We start from the raw sequence: 21172 nt of genomic DNA, 5'->3' as shown, positions 1-21172 counted from the left end.
TCCCACCTCTACCCTTTGCTGAGTGAGGATTTTATCTTTTGCAATGGCACCAGCCCATGTCCTCGGGACTGTTCCTGCTGCACAGTTCCCTGTCTCCCACATCAGCCTTCTCCTGGCTGTGGAAGGGAGGTACCCAGAGCACTGTGCACAGGAGCTGGGAGCACAGCTTGTCCCCCACAGCATGGCCGTGAGAGGTGAGGCTGGAGGCTGCTCATTTGGGATGGATTATTAACAGAGGTTTTTAAAAGCACTGCTGCTGGTGCAGAATCACCCAGGCTGGCCCATCTCCAAAGCCCTGGGGGCCTTGCTGGGTGTTCAGGTGGGACATCCCAGAGCAGCTACTGCCCAAAGCAGATCCACGCCACTGCCTGCCATGGCCCAAGGCAGAGGGAGCTCCCTGCAGGGAGGAGTCATTTCCAGCTCCTGGGTACCACACAGGGCAGCAGGCACCCTCACACTAAGGCAATGCCAGGATCAGAGCAGAGATTAAGACCTCGGGAAACACCTTTCTTCTCTGCTCAACCCCAAAATGAGGTAGGTGGGGGATGTCCCAGAGACAGCTACAGATGTGCCCACCAAGCTCCCAGAGTCCTTACTTGATTGTCAGGGTCACAGGCGTACGAGATCCAGCCACACTGAACTGGAATTGTTCCTCAAACTCCCCCAGCGTGGGGAGACAGAAGGAGATGCAGATGACCTTGTGTCCATATGGCTCCACGATGCCCTCCTGGGGCAGGAAGGTGAAGCAGGAGCCCATGGCTGTTTTTGGAGGGACGAGGCTGAAGGGAGCCTCAATAGCCCCTCTGTTTAACAGGATCGCCTGCAGCAGCAGGAAAGCAAAATGGAAATACATGAGGAATCTGCCTTTCCTACAGAAGTTGGAGTTACTTTGGAATTAAACAACTAACACCTGTACAAGGCAGAAGTTGACCTGTGCTGCTGCTTGGCAGAAGCCAAGAAATACAACTTTGAAATACAACTTTGTATGGCTTTGGGTTTTTCATGCAGAGCAGTGATAACTTCACATAAACAGAATCACTCTGGGGTTTTCCACATTGACCTGCAGCACAGAGGAGCTGCTCAGCATCACCAAGTCCATTCTCACCTGGCCCTAAGAGCAACACTGGGCATGGCAGCATTACCAGTGAAATCACCCCAGAGCTGCTGCTGCTGCTGCTGCAGGTGTGCCCAACCCCCCCATGGGCAGGACACGTTCAGCTCCCATTGCAGCCAAGCTGTTTACTGCATGTGGGAGAAAGCAGGAGCAAAGATGTAGAAAGTTCCTTTGCTTCCTTCCCAGAAACACTTTGCTCTTCCTAGAGCCACAGATGCACCATGGCTGAAGTGTGGTGAGGGACTGGTCAGCAAGGGAAAGCACTGCCAAGCACTTTGACCAGTGCTGAGCCAGGAGGGTGGATGGCTTTCCTCTGACTCCCAGGAATAGGCAGGAGGGACTTGGCTGAAAACTCTTTGCAATGGACTCAAACTCAAACAGAGCCAGTTTGTTCCAGCTGCTTTTGGACAGCCCAAGCACAAAGGTGATTTGTGTCTGGGACTGGAACAAAAGCCTCTGAACATGCAGCTTTTGGGGCCAGTGTTGCTTTCACGTGTCAAGCGGTTTTGCAGGAAGCCCCCCAGCTGATCTCCAAGGAAGACTGCCCAAAAGAAGGGATTGGGGTTTCATGAACAACAGACACACTTTTCTGACCCCATCCAAAAGATCCAGATTGCAAGAAACTCCCCAAATTTGACTAGTATCACAACTGCCCAAGTTGCCTGGATTCCACAGGTCCCCAAGGCTCACTGCTACCCCAGGAGCCACCAGGATCCACCCCAACCCTGCTGCTCACCTTATATCTGTATTTTGAAGTGACAAAAACCTCCCCAATGTTCACTTCCTCAACGCTGAAGCGCAGCTGGGGCCCGAGGCCTTCCCCTATGAGGTGCAGGGGCAGCCTGTTCTCACGGCCTGGGGAGAGATTTCTATTTCACTACAGTAATTCCTCCTGCTATCCTGCATTTTCCAGGCTGCCGTAGTGCAAGTCCCTGACTGAGCTGCATGGGACTAGCTCCTGCTGTTCCAGGAGAAGACAGGGACCCTTCTCTTCCCTCAAGAGATATGGTACATCCATAGAAGCCATCCTTTCTTCCACCCCTCTGTTGATAGTGGAACTTTAGGAAATGCCAGAAATTTTGTTCTGCCTCCTTCTGGGTGCACCTCAGAGAGTGTTTTTCCCAAGGGAGGAGGAGCACACTAAATACAGGCAGCATTCCGAACAGCTCCCCGAGAGGGGAAAAATCAAACTAGAAGAGATCCCCTGGAAGCTGCAGGGACACTGGGGATGTGCCAGCACTACCCTGCTGAGCACAGAGCCTTCCCAGCAATCCCACAGGAGCCCAGTGATCTGGGGGAGCGTTTGCACCGCGCCTTCACTGCGGTCACAGAGGCAGGGGAAGGAGCTGTACCTGAGATGTCGCAGTAAGCTGCTTGCTCATAGACCCGGGCTTCCCGGGGCTTGAAGGACACACTGATATCAGCCCAACAATTGGGCCTGATCTCGCCCTCCTAAAGCAGAAGGAGACAGCAAAATGTTTATCCTCAAACTTCACACTTCTGGTTTTCAACCACAGTCGTGTAAGAGCTTCAGTGACAAGCAAGGAGTGAGTAATGCTCATTATTAACACTGATAACAGAGTCTAGAAGCTTTAGTCAGGCTCCTGCTGCCTGCCAGGAGCCCACAGGGCAGAAATGCTTTTTGTAACCAGCTCTCTGACCTCACCAGAATCCAAATGACTTCTCTCTTGGCACACAAAGGCAGCTGAGGCAGGCATCGGTCAAGTGACCTTATTCAGGGATGACGAGGAAGAGGAGGAAGAGAAGCAGGAAGGGAGGTTCTCAGCCATCACTTACCTTCGGCTCAATGGAGAAAATGTCATCTTTGAACAGCGCGGGATCTTCTCTCACCTTTGCCCTCTCACTCTGGAGGCTGCGGATGAGAAGAGCAAAGTGTTCTCGGCGAGTGGTGTTCACTATGAGCTCCTTCAGAAAATCACACAGCTTGTCCTTCTCCTGCTGACACAGCCTGCGACACTGCCTGCAGCCACAGGAAAGAGAAACCAGCAGCTTGTTTAATAAGCCACGTGTTTGAGAGACAAGTGGAAGTGCAGGAGCAGCTCCTCAGCAAAGGGCTGACTCTGAGCCATGGGGTCCCAAATGGATCAGAGGATCACTTGTTCTTCACTCCACACTCCACAATTGCAAGCACAGGACAGGTTTCCAAAGCCAGCAGCCCTCAAGAGAACCTCCTGGCTCAAAGCCTCTGCCACAGCTGAGGGAGAATCCACCAGCCACCCCAAGTGGCTTTTCCTGACACAGAACTGCTTGGGCGAGGCAGGTAGAGATGGCATGCTTTACTTACCCTAGGCCATTCAAAAGCACCAAGATCTGCTGAAGCCATGCGTTAGTTTGACCCTTGGGCAAGGTGTGTCACTGAAATGGATCTTTCAAACCTACCTCAGCTTCAGCTCCTCCTCTCCCTGAGTATCCACAGCCTTCCACTGGAAGTGGGCTGTGATATCACTCAGGTTGTGGATGCGCACCCTTGTGCGGTTTGACAGGGTGATGTAGGTCTTCCCAAACGTCACACTACTCCTGTCCAGCTCGATGGGGACATCCACAGCTCTTGCATGAAGGCTTGTGTGGGTGTCTTCACCTGAATAAAGCAAAGGGGAGTCTTTGCTCAGCTCACTGACTGATGGAAGCACAAGGAACAGAGCAAACCACAGGGAACAGCAGAAAGTGTCACAGCTTTTAGCTGAATGAGCAGTTCCATGGATCAGTGCATTTATCACAACCTGAGAGCTGCATGTGCACAGCACGAGGATGTCCTGGACAACCTGCCAGCATTTCACCTTCTAGAACAGACCCCTACCAAAGGCTCCCTCATCTCCAGAGCTTTCAAACCTTCATTATTCCCAACCAACTCCTGGGATTCATCTGGGCTCAGATGTCAGTACCAAGCTCACCATTCCTGCTGCAGGTGAGAGTTTCCCAGGCAAAATGGAAACAACAAATATCAGACATGCTCTCTGGAAATGGCGTTTATATGGAGCTCTACAATGATCGAGATGACAAACTCCATGACTACAGACTAGATGACTACAAAATGAGCACCATGAAAACCATCATCTTCTCCTTCTTTAAAGCCATGGCCACACCAGCCTTTCTGCTTAGAACGGGCTCTGCTCTGAGGGATGCAGAGTGCCCTGTGCAGTGCCCAGTGCTCACCTGTGTCGTAGTGCACGGCCAGGGACGTGGAACAGTCACCAGTCTTCAGTGGCTGAAATCCCACTGTCACCTGCACAGTGTCACCGACGTCCAGAGCTCCCGTGGCCGGAATGACAGAGAAAGGGCTGCAACACACAGATAGCAGGACTCTTGGGGGACCAACATTTGGGGATGTTAGCCCTTCTGCAGTCCACTTCACTTCTGCTCACTTGTGCAAGCAAGGAGCAAGCCAAGCCCAGTCAGCAGAAGACAGAACAGACAGGATCAGAAACAGCTACTGACTCTCGTGTGAGGAGATCCAGCCCTCACAAGATCCTGTGGGATAAAATGACCTCTTCGCTCCCATACTCTGCATCCAGCCCTCTGCAATGAGGTTCAAGGGTCATTTGCATCTTGCTTACCTTCATCAGGCATCAGCTCTCCTTATATGCAGAGCTGGGCAAAAGTTATGGCCATGAGGATACCAAGGACCAAGGACTCCTGACATAATTTAGAAACGGAGCTGACAAGTGAGCAAAGCTGGCAATTCTGTGAAGCTGCACTTTTGCTAAATGCTGTGTGCAAGGAGGCTGCAATCTACTTCAAGTCCCATGGTATAGTTATCTGCTGTAGCCAAACCTTTTGTCCACTGTTGCCTTAACTGCCATTATTAAATTCTTTGATTTTGGGAGAATCAATCTCATTAAAAGTTGCTGTCCACCCCAAGGAAGACAGAAAGATTACTGCTAATTGATTGCCTCATCAGTCCACTAACACCTACTACAGGAAGAAATATCATCTAATATCATCTAATCTTAACATATATAACGTTTTAGTGATGGTGGAACAGCTGAAGTCAAACAGCATTAACTATTCTAATAAATCCAGTCTGTTAGGTTAAAGCAGCTCCATCTCTGTGCTAAAAAATTCTGTACAGAGTCAGCAGATCACAAGCTCCATCTTCCCCTCTGTCACTGCACCCAGGCTCTATTTCATCTACTTCAAGACTTCATTCCTGAAGTTCAGAAACTCTTTGAATCCCTATCAAGCAGGATCCTACATGCTCTGCAGCACTCATTAGAACAGCTGGCAAGCATGTTGCAAAAGGATACCAGATTTTATTGGGTATTGCTTTTGGTGGTGACAAAGCAAGATCTGGAGATCCCAGAGAAAAACTGTGCATGGATTTACAAGGTCCTGCCTACATATTTGCACAGTCAAAAGCAGCAGCCTGTTGGAACAGAATCTCAGGAGCCTGCTTAAATAGCTTTGGCAGGCTTTGGTGGAAGCTCCTCTCAGAGCCTCCCATTTCACAGCAGAAAAGTCAATTTGCCTTTTGAGCTCTGTTTTGCCAGAGAAAAAATCAAAGCCACTCAACTGCCCCAGGTTAGACAGCAGGTCTGTGCTGCACTCCTGACCTCAGTTCCTACCCCAAGACCTCTGGGATCAAGTAACCCTCAACTCACCAGCAGCCAACTGAACTGGTTTCCTTGCAGATACGGTGTCAAAAATGCATTACCCTCTCCAGTTCAGCCAACAGGACAAACAGAGATTGTCTTCTGAGACTGACAGGAACAGCACAGGCTGTCCACAACACAGCTCACATGGGGCTTCTCGTGAGAGGGCCACTGGAAAGGCACGTGCCTGTGGCTTTCCAGAGAATGGCTCTACTTGGCAGAGGCAAGTAACCATTTCAGAAGCTGCTTGTGCTCAGGAGGGTGCAAGCCAGCTACTAACATGTTCCAGCACCCTCCAGGAAATCTGGCACAGAGAAAGCTCAAAGGCTTCATCCTGCTTAAAACATGAGAAGCAACAGCAATCCCCACACGTCCTGCCCGTTTCCAGCCAGGGCTGCAGGGCAGCAGCTGCAAGGCTCTAGATCCTTTTGTTGTTCTTTCCCAACTGTGTGAACACCCCAAAGGTGCTTTGCACAAGGACAGATGAGCTGCCTCACCTCTGGGTGCTCAGCTGGTAATGAGCTGTCCTGTTACCAACATTGCAAACCAGCAGAGTCTTTTTGGTGCTGCACTTGACTGGACACTCTGAGAACTCCAGCTGGTCAGGGAAGTTCAGGATGGCTCGGGCACCAATGGCCCGAATTGGCACAATGAACTCCTCCCTTTCAGTGATGCAGACCAGCTTGTGGAAATAATCCTGCAGGAAAAGAGAGTGTCTCAGCACAGGGCATTTATCCCTGCCTTCAGCAGAGCCAAAGAGCATCTCCCAGTTCTAGATCCAGTGCAACGCCACTGAAACCAGCAGAGGTCCTCGAAAGCCAGGCCAGATGCCCTGACTGCAGCCTTGCAGGTTCACTTTCTGCTGAAGACACCCATCTCTGGGGACCTCCAGACTCACCTTGTTCTCTGCAGGGGTGAAGAGGATGCGCACAGTGGTGTGGAGGCCTGGTGGCACCTTGCGGTGCACCTCATCGGGGCCCACCAGCTGGAAATAAGGTGAGCTCTCCCAGGTGACCCTCAGCAGATGAGAAACCTGCGGGAAGGACAGGGAATGTTGGCTTTGCCACTTGTGGAGACAGGTGGACACGCCCTGGTGCCACCCTTAACCAGCCTTCTCTGCTCTCCTCTTCCAGCACAATGTTAAAGTCCCACGTGCCAGCACTTACCTTGTCCCTGTTCCTCAGAAGCACGGGCGCTTCACAGACCTGACCAGGGGTGTAGTTCTGGAACACCACCTCTGGTGGGCAAGGCTGAAACAAGCTCTGCTGTGGGTCAGCTGCTGAGGACTGCAAGGAGAGGCAAGAGAGAGCAGGGAGAGGTTCAGCTGCTGGCAGGAAGATTCTGCAGTCATTCCCAGTGAAGAACAGACTCTGGGTGAGTACATCTGCCCAGCTCACACTGGGGAAACAGTGGCTCTTCCACCTCTGTCATAGGATGATCAAACGCTCCTGGACCACACTGAGCAGGCTCAAGCCAAGCTGCTCTTTTGGCACCCTCCTCAAATACCACATCAAACAGCAAGGGCAGGGAAAGGCTACCTTGTGATGGGAGGTTTCACACTTGGCTTGAGGCTGGACAATCGGAGGCAGAGTCAGCTTCTTAGCTCTGGCCAGCCTCTGCTTGGTGGTGAGAGACATCTCCTTCTGGAAGGCAGAGGGAGTCAGCTGAAAGGCAAAAAAACAGCAAGAGCCTCAGAAATGCCCTTGTTCCTAGAGGCTTTCCTTGTTCACTTGCTACTGATGAATCATTTGTGATCATAGCCACTAGGACAGTGCTGGAAGCCCTAGAAATCACCTGCTGAAATATTTAGCATCAGTAAATTAATAATACAGAGTGCAACACACATACTTCAACTACATGGCTCTATCCCATTAGCTTCTCTGTGATTGGATGGGACATGTTTGAGGATTTCTGCTCTTTTGTTTGCATTTGTTTGCTCTTCAGTTTCATCGGATTGGGGCAGTGACCTTTTCAGACAGTGGGGAGGAGCTCTCAGAACTCCCCTAACTCCATCCCTGCACACTCAAAACTCACAGCAGGGAGATAGCACTGCTGGCTGAGTCCAAGAGATGCAAGAAAGCAAAGCTGTACCAAGAGTGAGGTGCACAGGGATGTGTCCAAGTTTTAGTTCTCTCTGTTCATTAGCATTTGTTTTCTCTGTCTGGGCTCACAGACCCCTGCACAGAAGAAAACAGACGACTCTCCTTGACAGAGCCTCAGCAGTGGGGCATCTTCAGTCAAGGGAGCTCCCGACAGCCAAGGCACCTTTGTGGCCCTGACTCCGCTGCTGTCTGCAGGGCTGGATCTGTGCCCCACGCAGGAGATGAGAGACAACAGCTGGTTTGGAACCTCTCCTAGCTGGGACCAGCCGTGTCTCTCAAGGCTTTGGGCAGAGTTTGAGCTTCCCCCCACATGCCCAAGGGCAGCTTGGTGAGAGCAGCACAGGTGAGTGTCCAGCCTGACACAAGGAATTACTGTGACAAAGGGGAGGGAAAGAAGCACCCGCTCAGGGCTTTGGCTTCACACTGGTTTAACTTGGCTCTGGTGGCACAGCCAGGCAAGACACTGCACTGTCCCTGAAGGAACACACGGTGTCCCCTACTGCACCAGGACAGCCCCCACCAACAGCAGCACTGCACAGAGAGGTGGGGATGGGGTCTGCAGCTGCACAGCGCTGCCGGACAACAGGCGGGGCAGGGAGAGGAGGGACAAGAGGGGAGTTCCCAGCATTAACACAGCCCCAGTGGGTACTCACAGTATCAGGCTTCAGTCTTTCTCTGGACAAAAGACGAGGTGGTGGTGTCTTCTCTGGGAGTCCAGAAGCCATTTTGGAGGGAGGATGTCACAGATGGAGTGACAATGCCTCAACAAAACTGGAAGGAACAACAATGGGACTCTGAAAATCCAGAACCAAATTTATAGCAGACTCAAGGGATATACTGGTGCTAAAAATTTTATAGTGTTTGAAAATAGCTACGTGCTTTTTTGGTAAAAAGCTAATATTGTTAGGCCTCTAGTTGGACTTTACTGAACTTTATAGCTATGTTGTGCAATTCAAAGATGGATCATACTGAAACCTGGAGCTAAAAATCTGAACATCAATAATAGTTAGAACAGACAATGTTGTAGCTTAAATATTACTTAAAAGTAGCTAGAGTGGATCTCCTCTTCTTTAGGCTATACAACCCTTGCTCTCTCCGATGCTCCTCACAGGACTTGTGAGAGACTGGAATGTTATGGCTAATGGCTGAAATATTGTTAGAAAGGACTTTTTGCCCATTGTGACAAAATGTATACTAAAGAAGCTGCAATCACTGAAGCCCACCCTTCCCTGAAAATGCCTCCTGACCGAAACTTTGGATTGTGAGTGAAGCCACCTAAGAGAACTTGAGACAAGATAAAGGTGACACTATTGTCCTGTTATCTTAGGGCTGGCAAGAAGTCAACACGGCTGACAGAGAAAAATGTATCCACACCAAAGCCAAACCCAGCAGCTGTCCTGAAATTCAGCTCTGGCTGGGTTCAGGGTGGGGAAGTCATAGCCACAGACTCGTCTGCTGAGGCCAGGTTTGCACACAAACCTCCCATCAACAGAGGGGGAAGGAGGAAATTGTGGGGGTGTGGCGTAACCTCTGGTAAGAGGCAGTGGACACCCATCCTCCCTCCCACAAACTGGCTCAGCTCTACAACCCCCACCCCCAGAGGGCCACATGCAGGGGACATTCCCATGAGGGGCAGCTGAGGGGCTGTCATAACCCATCAAAGAGCTCCAAAGTGCCCCCAGAGCCATTCCTGAGCCTTGCACCAGATACTGCACGGGATGCAAAGTAACAACAGAGCTGAAAATCCAGAACCCAACTCATGGCAGACTCCAAGGATACACTGGTGCTAAAGATTTTATATTGTTTGAAAGCAGCAAGAGACAGAGTCAAACTTGCCCTGCCCCAGGGAGGTACCTGGGCAGTCCCACCTTGCCCAAATCTGTATTAATTCATTGGAGTCTTATGTTTTGTGAGACCTCACCCCAGAGAAGACCAGAAGAGGATTTAATGGTATGAGGATAGGATCCATGGACTGGTGATATTTTCTACTTAATCTATCTCTGTCCTTCTATCCCCCTCCCCACAACCCCACCACCCCTTTTTTATTCCTTTCTCTCTTCTTCACATTTACTGTTACATAGAATCCAGACTATTCACTTTGGTATGTGGTCTTGCTTGCGCCTTAATTCAGAAGCATTTCCCTAATAATTGGAATAACCACATCATAAAAACCCACTCAAACTTGAACAGAACTCATTCACCTTTCAGCAGTTTAAGTAATCACTAAAGGGCAAAACATGTAGACTAGTATATTTAGGAAATGCTGCATTTCTTCAGTAAAAAAAGAGCACAATCATTACAGCATATATTGTTCATCCACTCAACTGTACATGCCACTGAACTGCTGCACCACAAGACTGGCATTATCACATCCTGTATTTCCCTTTGGCATGCTTTTTCAGAGCACAGACGAGACAAAAACAAGAAGTTCAACTTCAGTCAATCTTTACCTTCAAAGGCAATTCAGGATTCCCTCGCAGAGACGAATTCTCCGCGAGTTCACGACTCACAGGGACCAATGCCCTGCGAGTGCAGGACTCACAGGGACCAATGCCCTGCGAGTGCAGGACTCGCAGAGACCAATGCTCTGCGAGTTCACGACTCACAGGGACCAATGCCCTATGAGTGCAGGACTCGCAGAGACCAATGCTCTGCGAGTTCACGACTCACAGGGACCAATGCCCTGCGAGTGCAGGACTCGCAGAGACCAATGCCCTGCGAGTGCAGGACTCGCAGAGACCAATGCCCTGCGAGTGCAGGACTCGCAGAGACCAATGCCCTGCGAGTGCAGGACTCGCAGAGACCAATGCTCTGCGAGTGCAGGACTCGCAGAGACCAATGCCCTGCGAGTTCACGACTCACGGAGACCAATGCCCTGCGAGTTGAAGACTGACTCACAGAGACCAATGCTCTGCGAGTTCACGACACTCACGGAGACCAATGCTCCGCGAGTGCAGGACTCGCTCGCAGGGACCAGTGCTCCGCGAAAAGTTCACTTGGCAATCGCCCAGTGTAGCCGCCTGCAGGCGCCCAGGCTGGAGCATCCAGTCCGGAGCGCGATCTCGGGCAACTGAGGCCGCACCGGGCAACCGAGAACGCAGCACCGCCAGCGACGCCATGGCCGCGTTCGCGGTTACCGGGCAACCGCGGAACCCTCGATTGTGAGGGACGGGCCGAGCCGGGGGCGGTGGCGCTGGGCGGGCCTCGGGCCCCCCTCGATTCCGCCTAGTTCCTCCCTCGATTCCCCCTCGATCTCGCCTCGGTCTCCCCTCGTTCCCCCTAGGTCTCGCCTCAGTTTCCCCTCTCTCCCCGCTCGGTCTCCCCTCGGTCCCGCCTTGTTTCCCGCTCGATCCCGCCTCGCTCCCCGCTCGGTCCCCTCTGTTGCAGCCTTGGTGCCCCCTCGGGCCCCGGGCGGAGCGGGACGAATCCGCCCCGGGGCCCGGAACGTGACGGGCACGGCGGCAGCGCTCGGGATCGCCGGAGCCTCGCACCCAGCTCCGAGCTGCTCCTTCACAGCGGCAAAAACCCAGGCTCTCAACACTTGGTGTTCAGCGCAGAGCACACGTGGAATCAGCGAGCTGCAGGCCCTGCGCACTGACATTTACCTCTCCTTCTTCTCAGGGACACACAAGCAGCAGAAGTCATTTCCTGGTGTCATGGTTTACCACCTCATCAGCAGCCAGGAATTAGTGCTCCAGAAGACTGACATTATCACAGGCTGTATTTCTCTTTGGCATTCTCTTTCAGAACACAGATGTGCTAAAAAAACCCACACCCCCCCCCCCCCACACAAATCTACAGCATTTATCAACATCTATCTTCAAATTAGATGCAAGGCTGATTTTCAGTTGTATTCCCAGCACTGTAATAAAAACACACTAGAACCATAATTGTTCCAAGTTTCCTACTTGCAGTAAACCCGAGATTTTAATATTCTTTCCAAGTTTATCTGCAACATATAGGTTTATATAGCCTAAAGAACTTAGGTTTGTTAAATTTCTGCATACTCCATGCTGCTGAGCAATAGCACAGATTGTGTCTTTAGCAGAACTGGTTTGTCTTAGTAAAAAGACTTAGAACTGTTCAGAGTTAACCAAAATTAAGAAAGTACTTTTGAAAACAAAAGAAAAAAAAAAGATCAACCCTATTAGTTTATGGTGTTTCCAAGTCTACTGCTCTGTGCAGCCTAAGGAGGCTGTAATGGAATAAGGGAAGAGAGGTCTTACAGACACGTTATCCCTAAGTGTGTGGAAAACCTTCCCACAGAATCCCTGCCTGGTGCTTCAAAGACCTGGTGACAGAAGAGCAACATAGGATTGAACTAAGACAGACAAATATCCAATTAAAGTCAAATTACAAGTTATTTTCAGAGGGGGCTGCAAATTGTATGCTGTTCACCATCTTGAGGGTTCACAGTGCCCTGCAGCATGGCTGAGCCATGAGATTTGTGGAGTAGAACTATAAAAAGTTGAAGCACCAACATTTCTTATGCACCTACATTGCATCACCAACTAGGCACCTTAAAAAGGGTTTTGCTCTTTTAATGGAAGTTTCTAGCTGGAATTGAAGGGGTTTCAATTGTTGAGAAGCTCTGAGTAGAAACAAATATGCTTGCTGGGTACCTGTGGTGGGTAGGTACCTGATACCTGGCAGTGGAGGAATGTGCATGTACTAACACTCAGATCTCTGAAGTATTCATTACAGTCAAGAGCACACCCAACCACAATTTTATCTGGAATTTCAAAGCCTGTGTCTGTAAGAAAATACAGTCCTTTTTCTACTTCGGTGGTGTGCACAGTTTGCATTCCACATATACTTGAGCTAAGAGCAACAGGCACCATCTCTTTCAGGGTGCTTCCTTAAGAATCTGAACTGTAAATTGATGACAGAGGTGAGAATCTAAAGTATTGCCATCTCAAGGTGTTAAGAGAAGGATTTTTACTAACAATAGAATTGTTTAAAACCTAGCTATGAGTTAATCCTGGGAGAGGAGACAAGGAATGAGATTTTACTTGAATGAGGGTAGATGAACTTTTCAATAGAACTTTTCAGTTTGGAAACAAGGCAAGTTTAATAATGCAGAGTCAAAACAAATGCCTTCTAGGGTCAAAGCAAAGCAAAAGAGTTAAGGTCTGATTCTGTTTCTGCTATCTCAATAGTTACATTTGTGTATCAATGGCTAAACCTGCACTCAGGCCAACCAGAGGAAAAAAAGGTGGTGGTCATGAGGTCTCAGGATGGCACAGCTGGTCATTAGTTCACAAGTTTTATGTAGTTTCTCCCCATTTCTCTTGGCCTTCATGAAACTTATGTGCCAGTTGTCAGATGTGCTGCCTGAAGTGAACTTGTAAGACTGTGTTTTGGAAAATACAGAAAAAAAATACTAGAAAAACACAATACTTACAGTCTGGTCTGTAACCTGGACTCTGACATGTCCTTTTAACGAGCAGGCTGTAAGGCAGAGCAGAGAAGGTTGGTTTTTAAAATACGTCTTGCTCTAAGCTGTAGACTTCCCTTCTGCCACACCTCCCCATAAGCTTCCAAAATCAAGCACTTAAATTAAAACAGTGAGATTATTGCACAGAAAGAACTAGTGCTCAGCCTTGTAGTGGAGGGAGAAGCAAAGGCTCTGATCTAGGTTCATTCTTTATGGCCAAGTGGCTCTACTTTGTATTCAGTTCCCTTCAATCCTGTGTCTCAGGTCATTGCCCTTCCAGGCAGCAATGCCTCAGGATACTGAAGAGCACAGAGGGGGAAGCACGTGCAAGTGGCTGGTAATGATTTCAGTGGGGAGGGAGGGAGGGAGGGAGAAAAGGACAATTTCTTGTGCAGAATCAGATCTATTCTTGGTTTGCTTGTGCACTTCAGAAGAAACTGAGAACCTCCTGGACAGTCACTACAAGGACTGTCTGAATAACTGGTGCATAAAGCAACTCTTTTTATTAAGCATTGTGGTTACATGACACACACAGGGATATTCCACAAGATTTCCTTTTAGATATCTACCAAAAGCAGATCTAGAATGCTACTTGAGGTCATCTTCCAAGTGCTGACACACTCTCAGATTCTGGAAACTTCTACAGTTGAGGATATTAAGAAATTCTCCAAGTGTCATCATTCTACTATTGAGGCAACTGAGGTGGTGTTCGAAAACCTTTGGAAAGAAATGAATTTCCTTCAAACATAAAATCAGAACCAGGGAATCCATCAGACTTTATGGACTACATAGAAAGAGCCATAAAGTCTTTTTTTATTAATCTGAGCAGTGAAGATGGTAGTGCACGGGTAAATTTCCCAGTTTAAAAAACACGGCATTTTTCAGCAGCTGGATGAGGATTACTTCCTGCATTTGCTTCCTCCCCCTCAACCTTCAAGCCAAGTACCTGTCAGCATACACCTACTTTTCACCCAAATGATCTGCACATGTTAGTTAGTGGCTATATCCTTGTACCTTGCAACTTTTACCATCCTTGGTTTCTTGTCTTTTATTTTTGACTGCAGTGCTTTCATTATTCTACACGTCTCAGTAATGTCCTGAGAGAGAGAAAAAAATGAGTTATCCTTCAAGTTGGAAAGGAAAAGCAGACTGTCAGTGGATTAAATTAGAGCATACCAATCTGGCAGCACAGTAGCGTAATTGATTATTATTTTACAGGTAAAATGTATTAATTTGAAAAGAAGGGTGAAAAAATCTGTGTCATTCCACCCCTCCTTCAGTCATGACTTACCTCTACTACTAACACATTCTGGAAGAGATTACGTAGGGAAAGAAGGGAAAGAAAAGACTTAAATGGCAATTTCCAGCAAATTACACAGCCAAGAAAAAGCACACTAAAGCCCTCAGTTACAAGGAAGTTGCATTGATTTTCAAAGGAGATTGTCATTTGAACTACTGACTTTGGTGATTTCTGAAGAGTCTTTCTGTAAGTATTTATGAAAGCTGAAAATAGGGTGGTAAAGGCACCCCTGTCAGGTCTATATATTGCTCCATGTACAGCACTAGTATTCTAGAGCCACCCTGCGTGAGTCAGTTCAGAACGGTTCCGTTCTGGGGGTTCTGGGATAAAATGGAGAATAGGATCTTTGGGAGCACTCACTACTGATCATGTCAAGTTTCCACTGAGATCAGTGGGAATTATCCACTGTTTAAGAGCCAAGCATTTTAAATCAGTGTTAAGTGGCTGGAAGTATGCAGTATCAAAATCTTAATGAAGATGGATTTCAAGAACAGTTGTTCCCCTTTAAAAACCCAAGATGCTAATTCATACCTTCCCATTTAGTGTGGACGGTTCCTCTGCAATAAAACTGATTTTTTCTGCAGGTGAATCGTTCTAGAAAGAGAAAGAAGTGATGGAAGTCACATAAACATGTCCAAAAATGTTATCCTGTATTGGTTTGAAAGGTGTGCTACTCCTGCTTTTTGCAAGAGGAGGGAGATTCAGATCTGCCCCTGGCTTTGTCATGTTGAGTGTTCTACTATATGTTTATTCCAGTGAATGTATAATACCCACCCTTTGGCTCAGATCAGTGAATCAGTTCCTTTTTAATGTGTCATTTGAACAGAAGGTATGCATAAACTCAATTTTTGTGGGGCTGTCATGCAAAGTACCAGTATTTAGAATGCCAGTCTATAGAGAGAGTCAATTTTCCAAAAAAAAGAAAGTTGCTTACGCAGTAGCTTTTTATTCTGACAGAATCCACAGTAACAGGCACAGATTTATCATCATTTTGATTTAGTGCTGTCATATGCTCCAGCAAATCAGCAAACAATTTATAGCCTCCTTTAAGGACACAGAGTGCAACAAGGTGATGACTTCTCATGTCTTGCATGACATCTCCAGCCAAGCATTCTGTCCTGGGAGGAAAAAAAAAAAAAAAAGGAAATTCTGGAAAGTGTTCTGTGTGTCATAGTTGTTTGTCCATATATTAAGCAATGTTCAAGTAAAAATAGTGATCTTGCTGTTAGGATTTATAACTAGCAAATTGTGACCACAGCAAGTCATAGGAAAGTTAGTTACGTATTTGCACAGCACAAGCCGATTTAATCCACAAACCTAAATATTGCAGGATAGATGGACTTAAAGATCTTTGAGGGAACATGGAATTTTAACTGGGCTTGTAGAGGAAACATCTCCATAAACCCCTCTTGTACCAGCCTTTAGGACAGGAGTGTTAGGGCTGCAGGGTTTCCATGTTTCAAGGACTGCACAGGCCAGGACCTCAAGTCTTTTCATTTGGAGGGACAAAAATTGGCATCACTAGCCCTATTCTTTTCTGTTTACCCTGATACCTGTCCAGGATGAATCCATGAGGAACGAAGACTCTTTCTAAATCTTCTTCGTAATGCTTAGGAACGCAAAACAGATTTTTGTTGTAGCCGCTTTCCTCATCTCTTAGCTGCAAGGAAAAGGGAAGTAGGTCTAAAACTAGCAACAAAACCATACAAGAAAAGGCTTCCAGTCTCTGAAAGTGTGAAGAAAAATTTCCCCCTCTGTAATAATGTGTCAAAATAAAAATACTTCTGAGAATTTCTGATCTTTCTGCTAGAACAGTTCACAATCTGGTAACTCAGGAGCTGGTGGCCTGTGAATAGAGTTGTGAAGGGATAACAAGTACTTTGCCCCAGTCATTATGAAATAAATTCTTGGCCATCATCAATTCATTAAATAAGCCACACAAAACAATAACAACCTCCCCTCTTGTTCCATCTGCCCTTCTGCAGAGCTCAGTAGCTTGCTTATGTGGTAGGCAAGTGAAAATTAAAATGTAAGGCAAGGGATTGGGATTACAGTCAGGATGTGACTCTAGGATGCTGCTCTACCTTGACCCTTGTTTTCCACCGTGTAAAAGAGAACACTTTGCCTCCCAAGCACGAATTCACAGCTGAACTTTTGACATTCTGGCCATTAGCTGTCTCAGAGGACAGGGGAGATGGGGCACCCCAAAGGAGAAGCTCTGGGATGGCACTGGGAAGAGGGGAAGCTGCAGAGGGTGCCCGTAGGTGGGAAGCAGATGTGCTGTTTGCCCCTGGACCAGAGTGCTCCTCAGCGTGGTTAGGAACTGGCCATGGCCACGTCCCACAGACCTGGACCTTAACCCTTCTGCCTCCAGGATTTAGGATTACAGCTCTTTGTTCAACATGCTGCTTTCAGGCTGTTGCACCCAGAGGTGTCTGCAGGTCTAGAGGCTCCAGAATCTCCATTTGGGTTTCTCTTCTGGCCCCAAACAGACCTGTGTCTTTGGATTCTACCTCCCTTCAAGACCTTGATTCATGCTTTGTTCATTTATAAAGTGGTGGTACAAAACCAGGCAAGGAAAAATATAAGGAAGTAGAATTGTGAATAAGATTAATATGTAAGTTTTAGAAATAAATGATGAAAACCTCCTGGAATTTGAGATTTTGTCACACCTGAAACTGCCCTGCTATCGTTAAAAAGACAGATCTAACTAAAAGAAAAATTCAGAGCTGACTCAAAGCTTCTCTAGTGAAAAATAGGTTATCTACATACCAGTTACACTCTACAGAACTCAGTAAAGCACCTTGCTAAAAGCACAGAGCTGTGGATTTGGCAGTAATAGCATAAAGTATTGCTAACAACAAGTTAACACCTGTAAACTCTTTAGACAGATGAATTATTTTTAACTCTACTTTTCTCTGGCATGAGAGAGATGAGTGCTAAGGAAGAAAAGAAAACTCGACTGTAGGAAACAGTAGTAGGTTAATACTTGCAAAACTCATGGCAGCCAAAAATGAAATAACTAATTACTGCCATTTATTTTAAATTGACCACAAATAGCTTCCTGCATTTCAAGATAAAACTAGAGACAGGTGTTAAAGGAAATTTCAAAGAATAGATTATAGTAGCACAAGCCAATGGATATAGAAGCTCATCCTGGCTGGACTAAGCATATTCTGCAAGTCCTCAAAATTGATTGTCCCTAGTGGTCCAAGAACAGGCAGAATAACCTTGAAGCTGAGCCCTGGGTGGCAGCAGTGCCGTTCTGCCTGGTTTAGGTGCCAGTTTCTTCGTGGCTGAAGTCAGTGAAGGGAAAGCTTAAGTACAGGATTGGTTTTAGATCAGGTTTGTTCGTGCCTCATTGCTCCTGGACAGGCGCTGGCAGTGACACTGGGATCGGCCGTGGGTCGGGCTGCTCCGCAGCACTGAGAGCAGCTGTAGTGAGTGCAGAGCTGCTCCTGGTTTGATGCTCTGTTGACCCAGCTGGGCAGCACAAAACCGGCCCAATTCTGCCTCTGGGAGGCTGCTAGCAGTGAACACACAGGCACGGTAGGAGATTCTGACTTCATTAGAAGCACTGGTCAAAGACTAGGATTATTTGAGACTACTACAACACATAAACATTATTATCATGTTATTTATTATCATTATTATCATTTGAAGTATCAAAAAAAAGGCACCTTTAAGGATAGTCACTGACACCAGTATAAAAAGTGCTGTTTGTTTTATTGTTGGGTTTCGGTTTGTTTTGTCTCCAAGATTCCCATGTCTATTGCATTCTACTTAACTGCAACTTAAATGCAGTGATAATGCTCCCTGCAACTTGAGCAGCTTCTTTTGCCTAATCATGATACCGATTGCAGTATTGAATGGACTTCAGCTTTACAACCTGCTTTTGCATTTACAAATGCACAGCATTTCTTCTGTACAGCAAGTAAAAGGTCAGCCTGCTTGCCAAAGCTGAGCTTTGTGCTGCACTTGATGAGTGACACCACAACTGCTTCAGCTCAAGTGAAGGATGAGCTTTGTCTGTGTGGATGTAACTGTGCAATAAAGGTCATCTTGAGGCATACAGGTGTGAATAGTCATTACTGCTTAGAGCTACTCCAGCAGTGCAGCTTGGCAGCTGTTACTTGGTTTAACAACTCTGCTCACTGAGAGTCTTGGGTACAAACAGTAGCTGCTACAACAATATCCTCTGTGTGAAGCATTTTTTAAAGCCGAATGAAAGGTTCAAAAGCAGAACTTTAAGGACTGCATCAGTTTGAGCACGGTATCACCACAGCAATCTGCCTTACAGGCTCATTAAAGCCTTTGCATTGTGGCATATGCGGAATAACACAGTGACAGCCCATAAGAATAAAGCAGTCTACTGAACTATCATAGAAAATCATGACATTTTTAAATCGTGAGTTTATAACTTGAGGAATTAGTTGTTCAATTACTGATGTAGGTTTCTGAGCTTAAGGGAAAAAACAACAAAATGAACCACAGCAATTTTGTACAGTAGAGAAATTCGTAACTATTGTTTCATCAGCACAGAATGAAAGAATCTAAATAGAGGTATTTGACATTAAAGTCAAATAATGTCATGCATCTGTAGGAAAGAGTCTATCAAGATGCCTCTGCTCTGAAAGCCATCTTTTCTGCCAAGTAAATACAAGAACCAAAGCCTTTCATTAGTCAGTATTTCGAATGTTCTGCTATTTTTGCTGAAGCTGACCTTTCCCCCCAGCCAAAGCTCCCTTCAGGCAAATAACCAACACAAGGACGTTATGCCTCCTTACCTGCAGTCCACGAGCCATAATCCCCCTCTATGCTCTTGCAGAGTGAGTTGGTGTTACTGCTGCAGTTTGGCTTGCTCTGTTTTCATCTTCCAGTCAGATCATGCCTTGCTTCTAACAGGTCGAAACTGCCATCTTTCCTGCAGGAAGCATTACTTCCTTCTGCTAATGCACTGACAGCACAGTCCCAGGTTCTCACCTAATCACATTAACCAGAAATAACATGAGGTTGAGGCCTGCTGTAAGCACTGAGAGTAAAGACATGGGGAATGAGGGAGATGCAAAAGGGAAGCTCATGCTCATGAGTCAAATTAATGGGAAGAACTAGGTAGAATAGTGGGGGTTTGAACTGAAAGCATACATCAGATACTTGGTTGTAGCAGGTGGGAAATCAGTGGTGTATGTATAAAAGGTACGTTTATATTCCATTTTCTTACACAGTGTTTGTTTACATAATACATTGTTGTGACAAAGTCCACATCTTACTAAAATTCATGTTATAACTTGCTGTCAGATAATGTCAGTCAGAGATAAGGCAGAATAAACAAAGCATCTTTTTTAAAAGGACCTTGAAGGAGAGATCTGCAGCTGTTGAGATGTGGTGAACCCTGTCACTCTCACAGGTCATCCTTTCCTAAAACAAGAGGGTGATAGTTCCAGTAACGTGCTTCACCTCATTTAAAATCAAATCATGCTGACATTCCCTGTAATCTGATTAGTCTACCAAACTGCATTATTATCTGAGATTAACAGGAAAGTCTGAAATGTCTAAAAATTAATCCTACTTGCAAAATGAGCTAAAACCAGCTTGCATGCACCATATGACAGGATGTTCTTACTAGAGAGGGTCCATTTTATTAATGCAACTAGTTTAGTGTTCTCTTGGTGAGGGAGCACAGTAGCTAATAAAGGGAGATTTTTTCTTGTTTCTTTGTAGTCTCACAGGTGTCTCTTCAGCTTGGGGCTGGTGACACTTGGGATAATGTAGAAAATCTGTTCCAGTGCATTAATGGGCATAGCCACAACCTTAAGTGACATTAAATAGTAGTTCTGTTTGGGAACTGTTAGTGCCTTGAGGCTACCTGACCCCTATTTGATGTAGTCAGCAGGACCTGCCTTCCATCAGTTCCCTGCTGTATTTCCTAGACACCTGTGAGCTCCGTATCCTGAGAAAAGCCTTGCTTTTCTAACTCCCAGTGGAAGGTGGCCCTCTCTAGCTGACACATTTATTGGTTGACTCTCATGCAGTTTTCCACATTTAAACAGAATTAGCGTAGTTTTGCTAAAATCAACAGCATGAATGCAACTACCTGTTTGAAGCTTCTTTCTAATCAAGGCACTCATTATTGGCACTACTCTCAGTTTACCATTTGCAGCAGTCAAACTGAGCAGAGTGTCTGAAATTATAGTGAAGAAATAAATACTGTATGTGTATTTGATATGATCTGTAGCTCCCAGCTTAGCTGTGTCCAGTTTCAAAATGCCCTGTTCTCACTCTTATGGAAAATTCTTTGTCATCTCTGTATAGGGAAACCTTGACTACAGATTACTCCTCCTTGGCAGCCTACTCTCTGAACAGGCCACTTGAAAATATTCTCACATGTAATAGATTTGCTTTGATTCTGGATATTAGAAGGCCACCTTTGCTGTTTAAATTTCATAACCCCCTCAAGTTTTCACTTGAGGCAAGTTGGATTCCATATTACTCGCATTTCTACAAACTGTACATTGGAGCTTGCAAAGCTTTGTGTCACCTTTAGGCACTGAACTCTTAGATCTGACCTGAAATGGGCCCGGTTCGAAAGCCCTGTTTAATTCTGTTTCA

The 21172-nt window shown here is 46.8% G+C and overlaps 1 protein-coding gene and 2 long non-coding RNA genes across 3 annotated transcripts in view; 1 reads left to right on the top strand and 2 right to left on the bottom strand.

Moving 5' to 3' along the window:
• HYDIN (HYDIN axonemal central pair apparatus protein) overlaps positions 1 to 11574 on the bottom strand; it is a 32393-nt gene extending 20819 nt beyond the window's left edge. Inside the window, exons 1-12 of the mRNA XM_063410735.1 lie at positions 11432 to 11574; positions 8480 to 8597; positions 7263 to 7388; positions 6891 to 7010; positions 6623 to 6757; positions 6222 to 6421; positions 4289 to 4413; positions 3515 to 3713; positions 2912 to 3095; positions 2467 to 2566; positions 1851 to 1969; positions 597 to 820 (exon numbers count right to left, since the gene is read on the bottom strand). Of these exons, the coding sequence (XP_063266805.1) occupies positions 597 to 820; positions 1851 to 1969; positions 2467 to 2566; positions 2912 to 3095; positions 3515 to 3713; positions 4289 to 4413; positions 6222 to 6421; positions 6623 to 6757; positions 6891 to 7010; positions 7263 to 7388; positions 8480 to 8551 (1604 nt within the window). The 5' untranslated portion in view covers positions 8552 to 8597; positions 11432 to 11574. The remainder of the gene's footprint in view (positions 1 to 596; positions 821 to 1850; positions 1970 to 2466; positions 2567 to 2911; positions 3096 to 3514; positions 3714 to 4288; positions 4414 to 6221; positions 6422 to 6622; positions 6758 to 6890; positions 7011 to 7262; positions 7389 to 8479; positions 8598 to 11431) is intronic.
• On the top strand, positions 10624 to 11600 carry LOC134557599 (uncharacterized). The gene is made up of 2 exons (XR_010082076.1): positions 10624 to 10987; positions 11448 to 11600. It is a non-coding gene; the product is annotated as an uncharacterized LOC134557599 (long non-coding RNA).
• Positions 11601 to 15403: 3803 nt separating this feature from the next.
• LOC134557600 (uncharacterized) lies at positions 15404 to 19600 on the bottom strand. Its single transcript, XR_010082077.1, has 3 exons — positions 19351 to 19600; positions 16117 to 16223; positions 15404 to 15681 (listed from the first exon to the last, which is right to left on the bottom strand). It is a non-coding gene; the product is annotated as an uncharacterized LOC134557600 (long non-coding RNA).
• Positions 19601 to 21172: the final 1572 nt, after the last annotated feature.

This window comes from Prinia subflava, chromosome 13 (assembly GCF_021018805.1).
Source record: "Prinia subflava isolate CZ2003 ecotype Zambia chromosome 13, Cam_Psub_1.2, whole genome shotgun sequence".
NCBI classification, from domain to species: domain Eukaryota; kingdom Metazoa; phylum Chordata; class Aves; order Passeriformes; family Cisticolidae; genus Prinia; species Prinia subflava.
This window is presented reverse-complemented; position numbering and strand designations above follow the sequence as displayed.